Genomic DNA, 17,267 nt, shown 5'->3' with positions numbered 1-17,267 from the left:
CTACTAACTACTCTGTGGAGATTGCTAAAATGCTCTAGATTGCTACATTTGTTCTAGGTTGCTACATATGCTCTAGATTGCTACATGTGGTGTTGTTGGGAGATGTTACACATTTTGATGCTCTAGATTGCTAGATGTACGTGAGAGTGAGCACAACATCTGCTCAAGGTTGCTGTTGGGAAAATGGTGCACATGTTTGTGACATGAAAGAATGAAAGCGTTTTATGAGGATGATGAGTCGACTGTGCAGGCTCCGGGTTCCCCTCTCCCTCCCATGATGGGATCAGCAGCAATGAGCATCCCATCTGCTTCTCGTTTTTGGGCTCGCTCTGCGGCCCATTACACTCCATGTTTGCACCTCCACTCGCACCTTAATGATCCAGCCGTCCTTCCCAAGTCCAACGCAGGAGCCTTCCAAGTTCCTCCTGCTGCTACAAAGCTACAGTCCTCACTCCTGTCGGTACTTGTGTGTCGGTGGAGAAATTGGAATCCCGATGCACGAGGTGGGAAGACGGAACTTGCAAGACGAGAAGGAGAACGTTGATTGAGACTTACTCTCGGCCCTCGGGCTTCGTATGCAATATGCAGAGGAGACCATGCTGCTGTCGTATCCATCCCCCCCTCTAGATTGAGCTTGCAGGTCACCTTTGCACTGTTTGCAGCAAGGACAACAACCAGCAACATCAGGTGCAAAGTTTTTGCTTCAAAGTTTCTTGCTCCTCCCCTCCCCTACGATTTGCTCCTCCTCCCCCTGCAAAGTCATGTACGGATTTCGCACGCTTTGCAGCTTGCTTTCTCTGAGTGTACTTACAAGGCTGCCCCTAAACAGCAGCGCTTCACCTCCATATTTGGTGCTAGTAGCTCGGAAAGAGCTGCTTCTGTCGAGATTGCTGGTTTGTCTTGCACAGCAGGGCGCCTTTCAGAGAGTTGCAGTGCAACAGCTGAGCTGAGATGACTTGTTATGTAGCTGCAATACCGATTTTGGTAGCTAGCGGCTGCTTCTTTTGATGAGATGACGGTTTGTCTGTGAGCTTTGCAGAGCAGAGCTGCAGTGTGCAGCTCAGCTGATGCGCTGATTTCTGGGTTTACTGCGGGTGATGAATTACCCACTCCTTTCAGGCCAGCGCTTCTGGGAGCTCGTAGTGGCTGCTTCTGTCGATGATGCTTTGTCTTCCACCAGGCTGCTTTACAGAGCTGAGCTGATTTATGGCCCCCAATGAAAGTTACTGTGCTTGAAATGCCCCCTGCAGCTTAGTGCCTCCAGCTCCTGGTGTCCGGGTCTTTTCGCTGTGGTCTGGCTGGGCTAGAGTGACAAGTTCTCCACAAATGCATGCAATCATAATAGAGCAAAAGTGTGCTACATAGGGCAGCACCCCCACCCATACCCGCCTAGTGTCTGATGCCACCACCACCGGACGATGCAGCTACAGAGACGACGACGGCAATCACAATGACAGTGCGCGGCGCATAGGTTTGTGCCACTGCAGGTGCCATGGCCTTGGAGCTCAACGCATTTCCTTGGAATTCCGCAATCGTCATTGCCTTCCGTTCACACGGCAGTAGCGCAGTGCTGAGATTAACTGCCTCACTGAGCCTGAAAGCAGTCAGCAGAACGGCGGAGCATTGAGCTCCCACGGCTCCGACTTTGGTTTCTGGCGTCGAAGATTCAAGCAGCGAGGTCTCATCTCTAAGCGTTGCGATGGCTAGCGGGACCAACGGGCACAGCCACTTTGGCCTCTTGAATCATGACGCCAAGTACCAGAGAAGCCGGGTCATGAACCACGGCATGAACGGTGGATCCCTTTCTAGCATCGATCGTGATGAGAATTCTGGCAGGGAGAAGAGGAGCCACGAAATTGCGAACTCGTTCGACGCTGCAAACGCGGGTTTTCTGGAGCTCAGGAAACATGGAAGCCGCTACTCTCGCGAGCTGGGGGAAGAGGTAATCAACGCAAGGGGCACCACGGTCCTCCAAGGCGATGGATTTCCAGAACGTCAGGTAAGCCTGCTTCCCGCGGAGCAGCAAAGGAGGCAGTTGTCGGGTGTGGGTGGTGGTGGCGGCAACGGGAAAGGTGGAGCGGGGTCGATGGAGGAGCAGCACAGCAGCACCGCAGGAGGGTCGGGGGGTTCGGGTTCGAGCGACTCGTTGATTGGTCTGGAGCTGGGAAAACGAACGTATTTTGGAGTTTCAGGAGGTAGCGCGTGCGCAGCAGTTTCTAACACGGCTGCTCCAGCCAAAAGGGGGCGTGCGACGGCACCTCCCACTCCAAGATGCCAAGTGGAAGGTTGCAAAATTGATCTCACCTCCGCCAAAGATTACCATCGTCGCCATAAAGTATGTGCCATGCATTCCAAAACAGCAAGAGTCACGGTCGCAGGTCAGGAGCAGCGCTTCTGTCAACAGTGTAGTAGGTACTGCGAAATGCTCGCCTCTGAGCGGCTCCATGATATTGTGACGTTGTGAATTCGTAACCTTAAGTCGTTTGATTTGTAAGTTTTGTTTGCAATTTGGAGTTGTGTTGTGATTTCCCCGGAAATACGATGGTCTCGGTGTAGATATTTGCGTCGCTCTCGAGGATTTTGAAATCGAACTCCACAGCGTGTGCAAGGGCTTTCTTTTCTTGGTCGATCTATCTGGCATTTTGCACCATGCAGCTGCTTGTTGGAACAAGGATTTGCAGTCATGAGTTAACCATGAGACCTTTTTTATGTTCGAAGGGTGGCAATTGTGGCATCCCTTGGTTTGCCTACCTGCTACATAGGCGAGACGTAACTCTCGAACGTAACCCAGCCTCGCAGCCAGGGAATGGCCCGAGACACACGTGACCACAATCCCTTCGCACAGCAGTTTTTTATCAGGTGATTCCTGAACGCACAGCTTGGTTGGGGCGTGGGTCTAATCTGAAATCACTCCGTCGCCCCAGAGAAGTTTCCGTCAGTAACATCTTAAAAAAACGCAAAGATTGATTAACAATTTGTCCGAGCCACACATCACCCTTAAGTACTGGTTCAATCACTACGTTGCTTACTGTCCTTTGGTAAAGGCACAGTGTTAGTGGCTTAGAATTGGCACTCAATATATATTGAGTTCTTATGTCGCGCCTATGCACTCAAGCTTCCTTCTCAAACTTCTATGCGCCTGATTTAAATCTTCTAGGCCTGTGTGAGTTACTGAGAAGAGCTGTTGTGACCATGGAATGTTTGCAAAGTCCAAAAGTGTAAATGAGGGGTTTGCTGAAAATATATAAAAAACGGTAAGCACATGCAAGACGAAAGGTTCTAAGCCCAATATCAATTCTGTTATGTAAAGATGCATTCAAGAGACGTCCTTGCAAAGGCGTGGTCGGGATGCTTGTAGGGGGAGAGGCAACAGCTATATGGATCCAGGTTAAGCATCTGCTAAGCACTGAGTTGCACGAGTGCTGATAAGCAAGGCTGAACCCATGGTCCTAACCTCCATAATCGTTAGAACCTTGGTCAAACTTCCAAGGGGGTTGAAAATTGATGCAGCGGCATGGAATTTCTATGAGCAATCAAAAGCTGTGAGAGCCATATCAGCAAAGAAGTGGTCAAACTTAACATGGAGGTTGTAAAGACCTCTAAGGGGGTGGCTGCTCGTCTAGCCAACCCCTTGGTTCTATAACGTCTTTATTGACGAATTTGGTTTCTATAGCAATATATCATGGTCATGTCAGGTACAAGTGACACCTGCAACAAAACAGACAGCTGAGAATCTCAGTCCCAAGAGCCCAAAGGAAATCCAAGAGGCCACTTGTTGGATTTTAAGTATGTCTTTAACACAAATGTATGGGTGTACCAAGCAAATCCTTTGGATTGAAAAGCAGACTAGAAGGTCTGGATCCTAGGCTTAACAAACCAACCAAATTAAAGACGGGGTTTTCAGCCAGAGGCGTGCTTTGCTGAGGTGTTCCGACCTGCTGGTCGGCCACTCAGCAGCCTCTATATGGCTGCGTGGCAGTCTTTCTTGTGGCAGGTCTCAGGGCAGAGGGGGTCGCCCCCCTTGAGGTGCAGTAGGGCTGTGTGCCAGCCTCTTTATAGAGGGCAGAGGTGGGTCGGCCCACCCTCTATGCTGGTTGGTGGCCTAGGGCAGGGGGCCGACCATGAGCCCCCTTGCTGGTCGGTTGTATGAGGCAGGGGCTGACCCTATCTACAGGGCCCCCTCCCCTCATTTGTTTCCATACATCTTCTAGAGTTGGAGCAGTTCTTCCAGCATAGCATCCAGTGGAGCCTGGCAGAGGTGTAGAGCCAACCCACAGTATCATCTCTTGGAGGGCCTGGCAGAGGAGCAGAGCCAGCCCTGTTGTGCACTTGTGGAGCCATTGACCCTCTTTATACTGGGCATCTCGTCTGGATTTGTTAGCCTAGCGTGTATACAAGTGCACACATGGCACCCTTGCGGGCGACGCGACGTACTTGAGCTACTAAATGAGCATCCACACCAATGCTTAATGTAAATATAATGCATAATGATAGTTCTAAGTATTAAGTACAACATACTCATGTCGGTGATCGAACTACAAATCAGTCACATCATCATCATCATCCTCATCAGGACATCATAGGTAGATGAGGCATTGGAGGCAGGAAATCGGCGATAGAGTGTTGTTGGCCACTCGAGGGTGCGGTCCTATGACGTCTCCTGGTTATAGCTCTACGCCTAACAAGGGCTATAGTAACCCCTGTCGGATGGCAGTATGATCTAGTGAGGAACTGATGGCTTACTGCGAATCATCCGTGATAGCAGGAGCACCTTTACTTGCTCCACCTGTGCCCACTCCATATCGGATAGACCTGGCCCCCAACAAGGGCTGCCATACATGCCCGTTGGGCGGACCAAGGAGTCAAATAGCAGCCTCTAGTCTGTGAATCTTGGAAGTGTGAGTGGAAGCACTGCCTCTCTAGTCTGGCCAATGATGCGTATCCTCTGCCCAAGCGTGCTTGCATCGCGGGTCCCATAGTGAAGATGGGCCCGGAGAGGACAACCCCCAGATATGTATATGATGAAACTATCTCAACAGGTGACCTATCAAATGTGAACTGCTCTTGGCGCATGACGGCTTGAGATGTATTGAAGATCATAACCTTGGTTTTACCTAGGTTGACCTTCAAATCATGGGAGTCACAAAAATACTGAAGTGCGTCAAGGTATCTCTGAAGTCCCTCTGCAGAGGAAGACAGAAGAGTCACATCGTCTGCATAAAGCAATATCTGGATCAACGTGCTAACGAGAGAGCAACCAGCCTTTCCTATGCCTGCGTCATTGTCTCGAGCTCGTCTATGTAAAGGCCAAACAAAGTGGGTGATAAAGGACACCCTGTTTGACCCCAATAGTGCTCATGATCTCATCTGTCCACCCAGCCCCTGCCCGTACTTTGACTGCAACTCGCTCGTAAAGTGCCATGACAGCCCAAATGATATCTCGGTCATACGCCAAATCCTATAGGCGACGTATGAGGTGGGCTCTCGGGACTGTGTCAAATGCCTTGCGGAAATTCACAAAACAACAATAGACCCTCTGTTTCTGTGCCCTTGCCTCCTCGATGACACACTTGAGCATGAGAATATGATCCATGGTGCCATGATCACGTCGGAATCCAGTTTGTCTTGTTGCTCTAAGACCTCAATGCTCCGCAAATCGGTTGACCTCGGAATCAAGCACGGATGCATAGATCTTGGACATCACATATCCAATCATAATGGTCTTGTAATTCTCCGGGCTCATGGATCCCTTGCCTTGTGGATAGGTGAAATAATGTTAATAGTCCACGTGCGTGGAAACCATAGTTACGGGAAACAGAAACGGAAACGAAAACGGCAAGGGGGGAAACGGAAACGTTTTGGGATTTTTTGAAAGGGCTGAAACGGGGAAACGCCACGTCAGCAAGGGGCTTTTACGAGAGGGAAAAGGAGCCACCATTTAGTACTCACATTTGAGAATACATGAAGAAAGACAACATTAAAGTTCAACCAATGATCAATCATCAATGCCAAATTCCAATACATTATAAACATGCAATTCAAATCTGAAAATTGGAACTTGAAAGAGGAGGGTAGGATGGGTCAAGACTCAAGAGTCAAGAATAAAAATAAATTCAGAAATGAGAGCTTACCTTCACACGAGATCGAAGGGGCCTTTGGGCCTGGGCACCGTGGAGGACAAGAGTGAAGAGAGGGCTGAAGGCTGAGGGCACTTGAGGCTTGAGCCTTGGGCACTCGGGAGGACACGGCTTGAGGCTTGAGGCTTGAGCCTTGGGCACTGGGGAGGACACAAAACGGGCAGCAGCAAGCAAGGAAGGAGCGGTGAACAGGCGGCGACAAAAGTGACGGGCTGTGCAGGAATTTTTTTGTTTTGTCAGGGTTTGCAGGCTGAAACGGTGCGTTTTCCCTGCAGGGAAACGTTTCCCCAAGGGGTGAAACAGGGAAACGTGCCGTTTCCCCCAAGGGGAAACATTTCCCACAGAAACGTCGTTTCTGTTCCAGATCAACCCCGAAATGCCGTTTCGCCTATTTTTTCTCGTGAAACGCGCGTTTTTCGTAACTATACTGGAAACCCTAAACAGAAAGCTTCATTAAAAAGCTTCGCTAGGATCGAGGCCAAGATGTTAATCCCATATGCAATGTACTCAGTGCATAGCCCCTCATGATCCTTCGCTTGGTCATTATGAAGTTTCATTACGGCATCCCTCACCCCCCCACAGTGAAGAGCGTGCAGGAAGTGGGACGTGGCATATGTGAGGTTAGGGGCTTGCTGGTTTTGGATGTCATATAATGTGCGTGCATAATCAGAAAACGACCCATGGGACCCGAACAGTGTACAAGAAAAGTCTCCTCCGGTGTGGAGGGGTCAAGAATTTTCAAGTTCTTGACGGTACAAAAAGAGGCGGGTAACAAAAGATCCTAATGCTGCCGGCGAGGCAGTGGAAAGGACTGATGTTAACTGTGTGGAGTCTCCCAATAACTTCCGGTAGTCCTCCCTAATGTGTGCATAACTGGGACACTGCAGAGCTAATGGAAGTGCTGATGTATGCCTGAGCAGTATGCCTGAGCAGGGGCCTCTTTTGTCATATATGTGGATCAACATGTGGGGTTAATGTGATCTTGGTAATACTCCAGCTTCACCCTCTTCTTTGTTGCTAGCCATTGAGTCTGTAGAGTGCTCAGTAGGGCCATCTGAAACTCTTGAATATCAATTCTTGCGGGTGGCATAGTCAGGTATGAGTCTACATTCCATCTGCTGAACCACTTCCTTATATCTGTCCCCCATCCTGTGCAAATGATCTTGCTCTTATGGTTCTTTTGAAGTTTCATGCTGGCCATCCATGCCCTGTGAGGTAATCTATCTGTTTGCATTTGTTGTACCTCCACTAAGTATTGCAGTACTCTGACCAAAGCATGGAAATCGATAGGTCTCCTGCCTGTTTCTAATAGTAGCACCGAGTATGGAGTAGTTGCCTTTACACCTAAGTGGCGGCGTAAGAAAGCCTTCTGCATTTTTTCGATCTCATTCCATGTCGATGGGGGAATGCTGCCTCCCCATACTTCCACTCCATAGAGTACTGTTTGAACCACATATGCATCAAACAAAATGTTCCGAATCTTCCAATTGCGAGTGTCGGTGTGCCTGCAGTCATTTTCAAAGTGATAGTATTTGCCCCAGCCTGTGTCTAGTCTTCTTTGGACACATTGCCACCATCTATGATCTGTTGGAATATCAATTCCTAGGTATTTAAAAGTATTGACATATTCGAGGGGCCGTCCATCGAATATAATGTCTGGGGGATGTAAAGGCTGAATGGTGCACACTGCCATCATTTTGGTTTTGTTGACATTTACCTGCAGCCCGCTCTCTAGACAAAAGGTCTTCAATATCTGTAATAGTTTGTGCATGTGGTCGGGATCATATGCAAAAAGAACTATATCATCTGCATATAACAGTAACAATATTACCCACACTCCTATTTTGGGGCCTTGTATGTCTTCTTAAGGAGAGCTGAAATAAGGCGAACCTCGATCGTGTGTGCTTTGGTCGCCTGTCGCCGACAATGCAAAGCATATCCGATGGGCACAATACTTTGCACACACCTTCAACTAGGTGGAATTGACTTACATGCAAAGTGGCACACCGATCGCATAAGTGCTTGATCGGATAACACACCTAGCAGCGTGTTTTTTTACGGATGTGCATGACACTAGAGCAAAAATAGTATTTAATGCTCGATCGACCATGCAAAGCATATCCGATGGGCACAATACTTTTCGTACACCTCAACCTAGGTGGTATTGAAATGTTCTCAAAGAGGCAATTTGATAGTCTCCTCCATTGGAGGGATTTTCCCTGTCGCTTGAGCCTCTCATTGTATTGCTTCCTTCTTATTTCTTGCTGTTTTAGGGTGCGGTCCTCACTGACATAGAAAGGGGAGCCCTTGAGGTATACTCTACTGCTGTCCAAAATGATGTCACGTTTTGTTGTGTCCATCACTGTGCATACAATGGCTCTTTTGCTAGTCGTACCTTCTTCTATTCTACCCACACGATGTGCTCCATACACTGCCACATCTGACATCGCGAAGTGCTCTGCAAAGAACTCTGTCACCTCTTTTGCTAGGCTGAGGGGACTCTCCTTTTCCACCTCTGGAATTCCTTGTATGACAAGGTTACGGGATCGTCTTTCTTTTTCTTTTTGTTCGTGTAGGTCTTCCTGTGTAGCAGTGTTGTTACGGGCTGGAGGAATTTGGGCTTGTTGAACTTGTTTATGCTCGTTTGCATTTCCACCGGGTGTGAGCTTTGAGGCAACTTCTACCCACTTTTTGGGTTCCTCTAGAGTGAATCTTTCCTTGTTCCCCTGTTCTTGGGCTTGTTTAAGTTCATGTACCTGTTTGCAGCCCTGTTTCCACTTTGGTTTCTAGCACTGTCACTTTGTTTTGCAATTGCATCACAGTCTTGTGGAGTTGGAGATTTTCTGCTTGGAGTTCCACCAACATGTTAATGAGCATGTTAATTTTCTTGCTGTTTTTGGTGCAGTAAACCTTTGAGAACGGAGTGGCAAGATCTAGTTTCTTGCTCAGTTTGAAAGGGGTATGAAAAGTCCCCATCTCTGCCTTGAGGCCTGTCAGATTGCTCCTCTTCCTACAGGACCTTGCTGGACGAGCTGGAAGGGGGACGGCGTGTTCTTGGTGTACTGAGCAATACCCGTGACCTCTTTCGAGGTGCGAGGGAGTCGAGGAAGGCAGGTCAGCGAGGTACCGTGGGCTGCTGGTCGGCGAGGTGCGAGGGTGTCGAGGGAGGCAGGTCGGCGAGGTACCGTCTAGCCTCCCGAGAGAGAGAGAGGCTACGGGAGGGGAGGGACGGAGAGGCTACGGGAGGGGGGGACGGAGAGGCTACGGGAGGACGGAGAGGCTACGGGAGGGGGGGGCTACGGGACGGAGAGGCTACTGGAGGACGGAGAGGCTGCTGGTCGGCGAGGTGCGAGGGTGTCGAGGGAGGCAGGTCGGCGAGGTACCATCCAGCCTCTCGAGGAGGAACCAGCACCCTTATTGGTTATCCGTAGAGGGAACTTCCTTCAATAGTGACTGTTCTGGCCACACAGAGAGAGAGAGAGAGAGAGAGAGAGAGAGAGAGAGAGAGAGAGAGAGAGAGAGAGAGAGAGAGAGTCTTCGGAAGACGGATGGGTCTATGAGATTGTGAAAATCCTGACACAAACGAGCTGTGGTGGTGGAGCTACTAAACAAGCATCCACACCAATGCAAAAAATGCAGAATGGTAGTACTAAGTACTAAGTACAACATAGTCATGCCGGTGATCGACTATATATCAATCTCATCATCATCATCATCAGGACATCAGGGTGGATGAGGCAATGGAGACATGAAATCGACAATAGAGTGCTGTCGGCCACTCATGGGTGCGGCCCTGGCACGTCTCCTAGTCATAGCTCTGCGCCTAACAAGGGCTACAGTAACCCCTGTCGGTCGGGCTCCGCGACTCTAATCAGGGAGGGGACATCCCCTAGTGGAATCTGCTTGTCAGCCCTTTGTCTGAGTTGTCGGGTCACTGGCTCTAGGTCCTGGTCATGTTGAGGCCTCGTGTCTGCTCTTGTCTCCGTGCTCGAAGTATCCTTTCGCGGTGTTTGAGTACCTCATGAACGAAGCCGGCCAAACATCTCTGGTTTGGGTAGGAGAGGAATTGGACCAAATCCCATAGCTATCTCTGAAGAGGCAGTAGAAACGCCCTCGGATCTTTTAGAACCTTTATTGACTCAAGGACACATGACTCATTTTTACAAGCATTTTTGGGGGACTACCCAGGCCAGAGTACCCAAGCGCACACAAAATAGGTCAGAAACAAAAGTCCCGATCATCAGGTACATAGACCTCTGAATGGAGAGAGAGATCTCTGATGTCGGCAGTGAAAGCATGAGTTGGTGTCGAAGTATCATCTTCTTCTTCGTTTTCACTTGTTGCAGCCCCAACCAAGTTGGCATGATCCTTATTTTGTTGCTTGGCAAGCTTCTGGAAGCAGCGATCCTCAGTGTGACCAAGCTTCCCACAGTGATTGCATTTGAAAGGCTTGAATTTGCCTTTGCCTTTGGAGTACAGTGCACTGGAGTCCGGAGTGTCTGCATACCGTCTTTCATGATCAATGAGCATAGCAACCATAGGCTCATAACCCATTTGTATCGTACGCAATGCTGATATGATCTCCTGGTACTTAGAAATTTCCTCAATGGTTGAGAGGAGCACAACAACTTGATCATCTTTCCCTATAGGGGCCTTCAGACTAGCAAGCTGTGTAACAAGGGATTCCATATGATTCAAGTGAGCAAGGAGAGAGTCTTCATGCTTCATTTGCAGCTTGAAGAATTGTGTCTTAGGAATACCTTTGAATTGATGACTTTGTTGCCGAACAATCCTTCAAACTTAGCCCATAATTCGTGAGGAGTGGAATCAAAATCAAAATGATGAATAACTTCATCACCCAACCCCAAATCAATGAGAGAAAGAGCTTTGTCATTCAGATTCTACAAGTGTGCAATTTTCTTTTCATCTGATGGCGGCTTTTTCTCCTTGCCACTAACAATATGCCACACTCCATCTTTCATAAGTACAAGACACATCTTTGTTTGCCATGTAGGGAAGTTCTTACAAGAAAACTTCTCGAACGAAATGGTAGTTGATTTGGAAGACTCCATGGCCTAAGAAGAGCTGGAAATGACCCGATAAGAAATATAGTGATCGATCTGATCTCCTTAAGAGTGGTAATCCTCAAGAGTGGTGATATAGAAGAAACAGCAAACGCATCAACATCTTAAGGCGATAAAGATTCAGGAGCAGGGGCAGAGAGTGAAAAGGGAACCCATGATGCTGAATGTTGAATCGGCCTCCATCAAAGCGGGCAGATTGCTACAGGAAATGGCGGGCAGAGAATGGAGGCTAAATGAGCAGAGAAATGGGGCAGAGAAAAGCGGGCAGGTTGCTCTGCAGGAAGTGGCCACACAGTGCTGAGCTTCAGCAGCTAGATGGCGGGAGCTGCTGGACAGCAACAGAGGTGGAATGCTGAGGCGGGAGCTGTAGGCGGAATGCTGAGCAAGGCGGAATAGTTGGGCAGAACTTCAGCGCAGATTTGCGGTACTGTTGGGCTGCTAGTGGGCGGAACTTTGCAGATGTTCATGGCGGGCAGGAGGAGCAGTTACTAGGTGGAACTGAGGCAGCAATGTGGTGCTGGGGCGGAAACCTGCAGCTGCTGAGAGGCAGAAATGGGAGCAGCAAGATAGGCAGAAAAAGGAGCTGAGAAGAGCAGCGAATCGGGAGCAGTAAGTCACCATGTTGGGGTCTTCTCCATGCTTCAAGTGAAAAATCTTGGGGCAGCTCCAATGTTGATGACGGGCAAGCTTGGGAAGCAAGATCTCCATCTTCAACGTCGGTGGAGGAGAGGAGAGGTCATGGTGGGAAGTGGGGAGCTAGTCCCTCCATGTGAGAAGAGAGGACCTTCCAATGAGGAGGAAGAAAGGCGGCTTCTTGGATTGCTTGAGTGGTGGGCAAGTGGTGGTCATTTTGCTAGACAGGTGTGTGCCTACATACTAATGATAATGATGATGATGATGGCTGATAGGCCATGCAGGATGCTGAGGCATGAGCCTTTTGTGGATGAAATAAGGGTGCAGATTGTTGTGTTCTAAGCTAAGGGTTACAGGCAGCAGGCAATGGACAGGTGGCTATGTAAAGTGGGAAATATCCCACATGCAAAACTGACCATTCAGTGGATGGCATAGATGGACTAAATCCTCAGCTCTTTATTCAACTCCTTGAGCCCTTTTGTGAGGGAGAAGAGAGATGGTGTAAATAAGACCAATACGTTCAGGAAGGATTTCATGACATCGACCATAATTGAACTACACTGGATAACAACAAGATTTGACTGTACAGAGGACTTCAAGAAGGTTTCTATCAAACCGATTACTGAAGACAAACCATTGTGCTACTCTTTTGTGCTAGATTCAGCGTGATGTTCATTGCCAAGTGTGAAAACTGGTAGCTGAGAACTTTACCAGAGCAGATATGATGTAATGCTTTCCCATGACGGCACAATATTACTCTTCCTGGCATAGACTTGCTTAGTGATATTGCTCTAATACCAATTGTTGGAGCAATTAGCATATATTTAATTTGCATGCATAACTAACTAATCTTGAATCCTTGCCTGACTGGTATGAACTCAATTCATATATGCTGTGATACCCTATGATACAGGCGAATGGAAGCTGAGTAAGAAGGCGCAATGATTAGAATGACAGAAATCATGCATGATACAAAAACTAGCAAACCTAGATATTGACTGTTCCATTTATTCACGAGCAAAGTAAAGTTTCCATTCAGTAAAGTATTGGCAATAGAGAACTATCCACAGAATATGTAACCAATATGGAATGGAATACACATAACTGGTAATCTCCAGCGAGCTTCTAGTCTGATAGGTTTCTCACACCATCAACATCATGAAGAGCCTGGTCAGAAGCTGTGACAGACCACGATGAATCCTAGAAACCTGGAGGGACCAGGAACCGTCTTGATTATTTCCATTTGCATGCATGACTGTCAAATTTTCATGGCGACCTCCAAGTGTCCACTAGCATGGAAACAACTTGAAGTTGACACACCACCACAATATCTTTATCAAGCTTGTGATAAGGATGTACATCATTTTTTCCCCACATATTTTGATGTATTCCTTCGTAGATGACAAGTGGTGCGTTAAAATCACTAAACAATTAAAAAGAATTGCGCTTTGATTTGAGCATATATACACGAGTATTCACGGTTGTCTAATAATTTAGTTTTGGCAGGTTTCCAGATGTTGCTGTTGTTCTTAGGATTAAGAGTTTTATGATCTTATCTTTAATTTGCATCAGATTCTCAGCACCGGGGACTCATTCCATGCTTCATTATACTTGCTTGTGGCATGATGTATGGGTTTATTTGAGCATAGTGCAGATAAGAATCAGTGAAACAATACTACTTCTGCAGACTCTTATGCTTGCTAAGGCCAAATAAGGCTTTGAAACTGTACAGCTTTTCAGAATTGCTCTTTGGTTGCCTTTTATGACAGATTTCATGGCTTAGCTGAGTTTGATGATGGTAAACGAAGCTGCAGAAGGCGGCTTGCTGGTCACAATGAACGCCGTAGGAAGCCACAGCCTGACACTCTAGCACTGAATGCAAGGTTGTCAAATTCATTTCCAGGTACATTCTATTGCACTTGGGTTTAGCCTCTCATTGCTCTGTAATACGTGCCTTGGTGCCCTGTATTTGCGATGCTTGCCGTGAATCACACCATTTATGTGCTGTCCTTGGCCTTGCAACCTTGACATGCAGTGTGTCTATTGCTTTGTTTAATTCATGCCATTATGGTGTTGTGGCATTGCAATCGTAACATTCTTGTTCTTTTGATGCGGGCTGGCGGTTTGATTATATATTTGTCAAACCCATTGGGATGCTTGTATTGGGGTTCTTATTTATGATCAACTACGTTTCCTGCCTACAAGCTTGAATCCTCCTATGTGTATTTTACATTCAAGAAGATGTCTGTGCACATTGTTGGCTATTTGACCTGAATGTATGCTCTGGCAACCTAACATATAATCATGGGCTATCACTCCAGCAGAATTGAATATGTATAAGAGATGTTGATGGAGTCTGCCTCCATAAGCCTTTGTGCAATTCTGCGGGGACCAATCCCTGAGAGCCCTCCATCTTAGGCTTTGCATATCTGAGTCTTCATTTCACCTCTGGTGCTCTGACAGAAACTCAGTATGAAGATCTTTGTGTAACTGTATGTTGATATGGTGTGACAGTGAAATGTGTGCACTTGCATGATATAGGTTAACATTTTTAATCTTTGGGTGACTATCAGGTCACACTGCATTATTTCTTATTGTTTTTCATATGAGTTGGGTCTTGTTCTTGGATTCATGTAGCTATATCATAGATGGATAATTGCTGGAAAAGCAGAATCCTCAGGTTGTCTTTGAGTGTTTCCGGCCAGTTCATATTGTAATTATTTCTACACTATGTTTATTGGAACAGATAGCAGAAGGCTCGGAAGTATTTATACAGACAGGCCTTCTTTTCTACCTCATCTAAGGATCTCAGGTATACCAACGCTCTGGGATGAACTTAATGACATGAGTTATACTCACGGGAAAGGACCCTGGCCAAGAATGTTGAAGTTCGAGGATCAAACATCCTTTGAGTGCCCTTTGCAAGGCACAGGAATGGAAAGACAGTTGTTTTGTACAGGCCTTTCTCAGCATTCAAGTGATAGGTCGCCTCTTTTACTCCTTCAGAGTCCAAAAGGCATGATGCCTGTCTCAAATGATGTCGGTGGTCAGAGAATGCATCACTACTTGCAAGGATCTGTTGGCCCTTTGGGTCAAAGTCTGACTCTGTCGCCTTCATCAGGAGCAGGAGTGCTCTCAGGACTTGAGGCTACACCCGTCAGTCAGGGTTTTGCAAGAGTCTCAGACTCTGGGCGTGCTCTCTCTCTTCAGTCAACAATGCAGCTGTGGTCCTCTCAGGTCCCAGTTGCAGTTTCGTTGGATATGTCGACAACAGAGTCGAACATGATGCCAGCTCAATTTGTACACAACAATCAAAATCCCATGGAACATCCAGTAGTGCATGGGGGGCAGCAACATCATCTTGAATGGAATAATGACAAATTCCTTTCTGTAGCTACGAATGCACAAAGTACATCTTCAGAAACTGGCTACTCTGGAGGTGTTTCAGAGAAGCACCATTTTGATGGACCCTTCATGCATGGGTTGAATGATGTTGGGAACTATGATTGCCATCCTATGTTTTGCATGCTGCAAGGACAGGTCTCAGTGGGGGACATGTTACAAGACGTAAAGCCAACTGTGGATCTGATGCGAATGTCCCAAGACGTTAAGCCAACTGTAGATCTCATGAGAATGTCGTCTGCATCTCAGTGTCAGAGCACTGAACCTCAGGTTTCATCCAGGTTGTTCCAAATGGAAAGCAACCACTTGGGGGAGCTGCAGGCTCTGAGGTCTTATGAATCTTCTGTATTTGATTCACAGCAGATGCAGTAGGTATGTGGATTGGAAACAAATATCTCATGTTTTGTTGAGACCGATGTCTGACTCACATTTGGTTATTTTCATGTCTGTTTTTTTTGCTTATTAAAGTGATCGATGGGGATCTTAGTACCTGCTAGATGCAGTTTGTCATATGTCTAATACTTCTATGATGTTAAAACTTAATACAGCTAAGATATTTCATGTCTTGGTTTGTATCTTTTTTTATAAAAATACCCAGAAGTGCCTTATTCTCAGTTGTCAAATGAGATGCTTAGTATTCTTTAAAAAGGTTATCCTTCCATTATTATGCAAAAACATATAACGGTAACTTTTTAACAAGTTCAATGGTGTTAAACTTAATAAAGCTAAGATGTTTCATGTCTTGGTTTGTGTTACTCAGTTGTCAAATGAAGTGCTTAGTATCCTTGAATAATATTATTTTGCAAAAAACAATCAATGGCAGTTTCTTTACAAGTTTCTGGTATCGGTATAGTTTCTGAGTCATGTGCACAGAGATATTAAGCAACCAAGTGCCTGCCGCCCTACCTTCCTAAGAAAAGATAACTGTTCTAAATCTGAAGTGTAGACTGTTAATGATTTTCCAGAGGCTCTTTTATATTTGTTATCTAAGGCTATACTGAACAATTCTTAGAGGAGTATTGTACATCAAGATATGCTGTTTTTAAAAGGTGAAATTTATGAATTATTTCTGTTAGAAAGAGACCATTATTTACAGCTTCTGATCAGAATTGTGAAACTGCATGTGCAATGGATGTACAGCTGTGTTTCTCAAAGTTCCTCTATTGCAGGATCTCATGGTTACTGCCTACAATCTTTGAGGCAGTATTTCTTGACGTATGCACCTCGTTTCTCTCCTATCAAGTTGTTCTAGGAGCAGTGTCTAGAGAATTGATTTGATGGAGAGCATGATATGGGACTTGTATCCACTAAAAGTCATGGTGAGGGATATTATGCGAAACTTTTTTACCAACTGTAGGAAGTGGAAGAGCTCACTCAAGGCAGTTGAAACAGAGAGCAATAAGGAAGCTAGGTGAGTAGCGGCGAATTGGTGGTTACAAAGAACTGAAGACGTTGATTAGGTAATCAAGTCAAATGCTTACAATTGCTAGCTACTTTGTTTCAGGTTTCTCATGGAATCTTGAAAAGTAGGACAGAGATCTAGGAACTCAAGATTTAGAATTCTTTCATATATAGTGCGTGTACTCGTATATTATTGCTTCTGATCTTCGGATGTAGTGCCACCCTTCAATCACCATTTCCCAAAAATGTAAGCTTTCTTCACCTACGCAAAAGAGGGTACAATATTATAGTTCTGGAGTGTGAAGAAATGAAGCACCCCGTGCATGTAGGGAAATAATTGGGATGGGTGGAAAAGATGGGAGACCATCATGACAACGAAGCTCATAAGTGCACGATACTATTGATTGTAGGAGACTTGCATGATGCATCGAGACCTCAACAAAGGGATACAAACTACAGGCCCTTGGATGCACTATCTTAGTCCCCTTTCCATGCCCAATGGTCACCTTCTGTCCATGTACATTCCAATTTGGGCATCTAGTACACTTAGGATGCTAGGCTAGTGTTAATTGCTCTAATTGTTTTGACTAAACACAACTAATCCTTTAGG

The 17,267-nt window shown here is 46.5% G+C and overlaps 1 protein-coding gene across 1 annotated transcript; it reads left to right on the top strand.

The window, feature by feature from the left end:
- The first annotated feature begins 665 nt into the window (after positions 1-665).
- On the top strand, positions 666-15,848 carry LOC147900576 (uncharacterized). Its single transcript, XM_087377239.1, has 4 exons — positions 666-687; positions 833-2,412; positions 13,624-13,757; positions 14,601-15,848. Exons 2-4 carry the CDS (start codon positions 1,700-1,702, stop codon positions 15,626-15,628), a joined length of 1,875 nt encoding a protein of 624 aa, XP_087233365.1. The 5' UTR covers positions 666-687; positions 833-1,699; the 3' UTR covers positions 15,629-15,848.
- The last annotated feature ends 1,419 nt before the right edge of the window (positions 15,849-17,267 follow it).

Source organism: Dipteris shenzhenensis, chromosome 7 (assembly GCF_047967505.1).
Source record: "Dipteris shenzhenensis isolate YYH24624 ecotype China chromosome 7, Dip_SZ_1.0, whole genome shotgun sequence".
Taxonomy (NCBI): Eukaryota; Viridiplantae; Streptophyta; class Polypodiopsida; order Gleicheniales; family Dipteridaceae; genus Dipteris; species Dipteris shenzhenensis.
The sequence above is the reverse complement of the archived record's forward strand: the minus strand, read 5'-3'. Positions and strand labels throughout refer to the sequence as shown.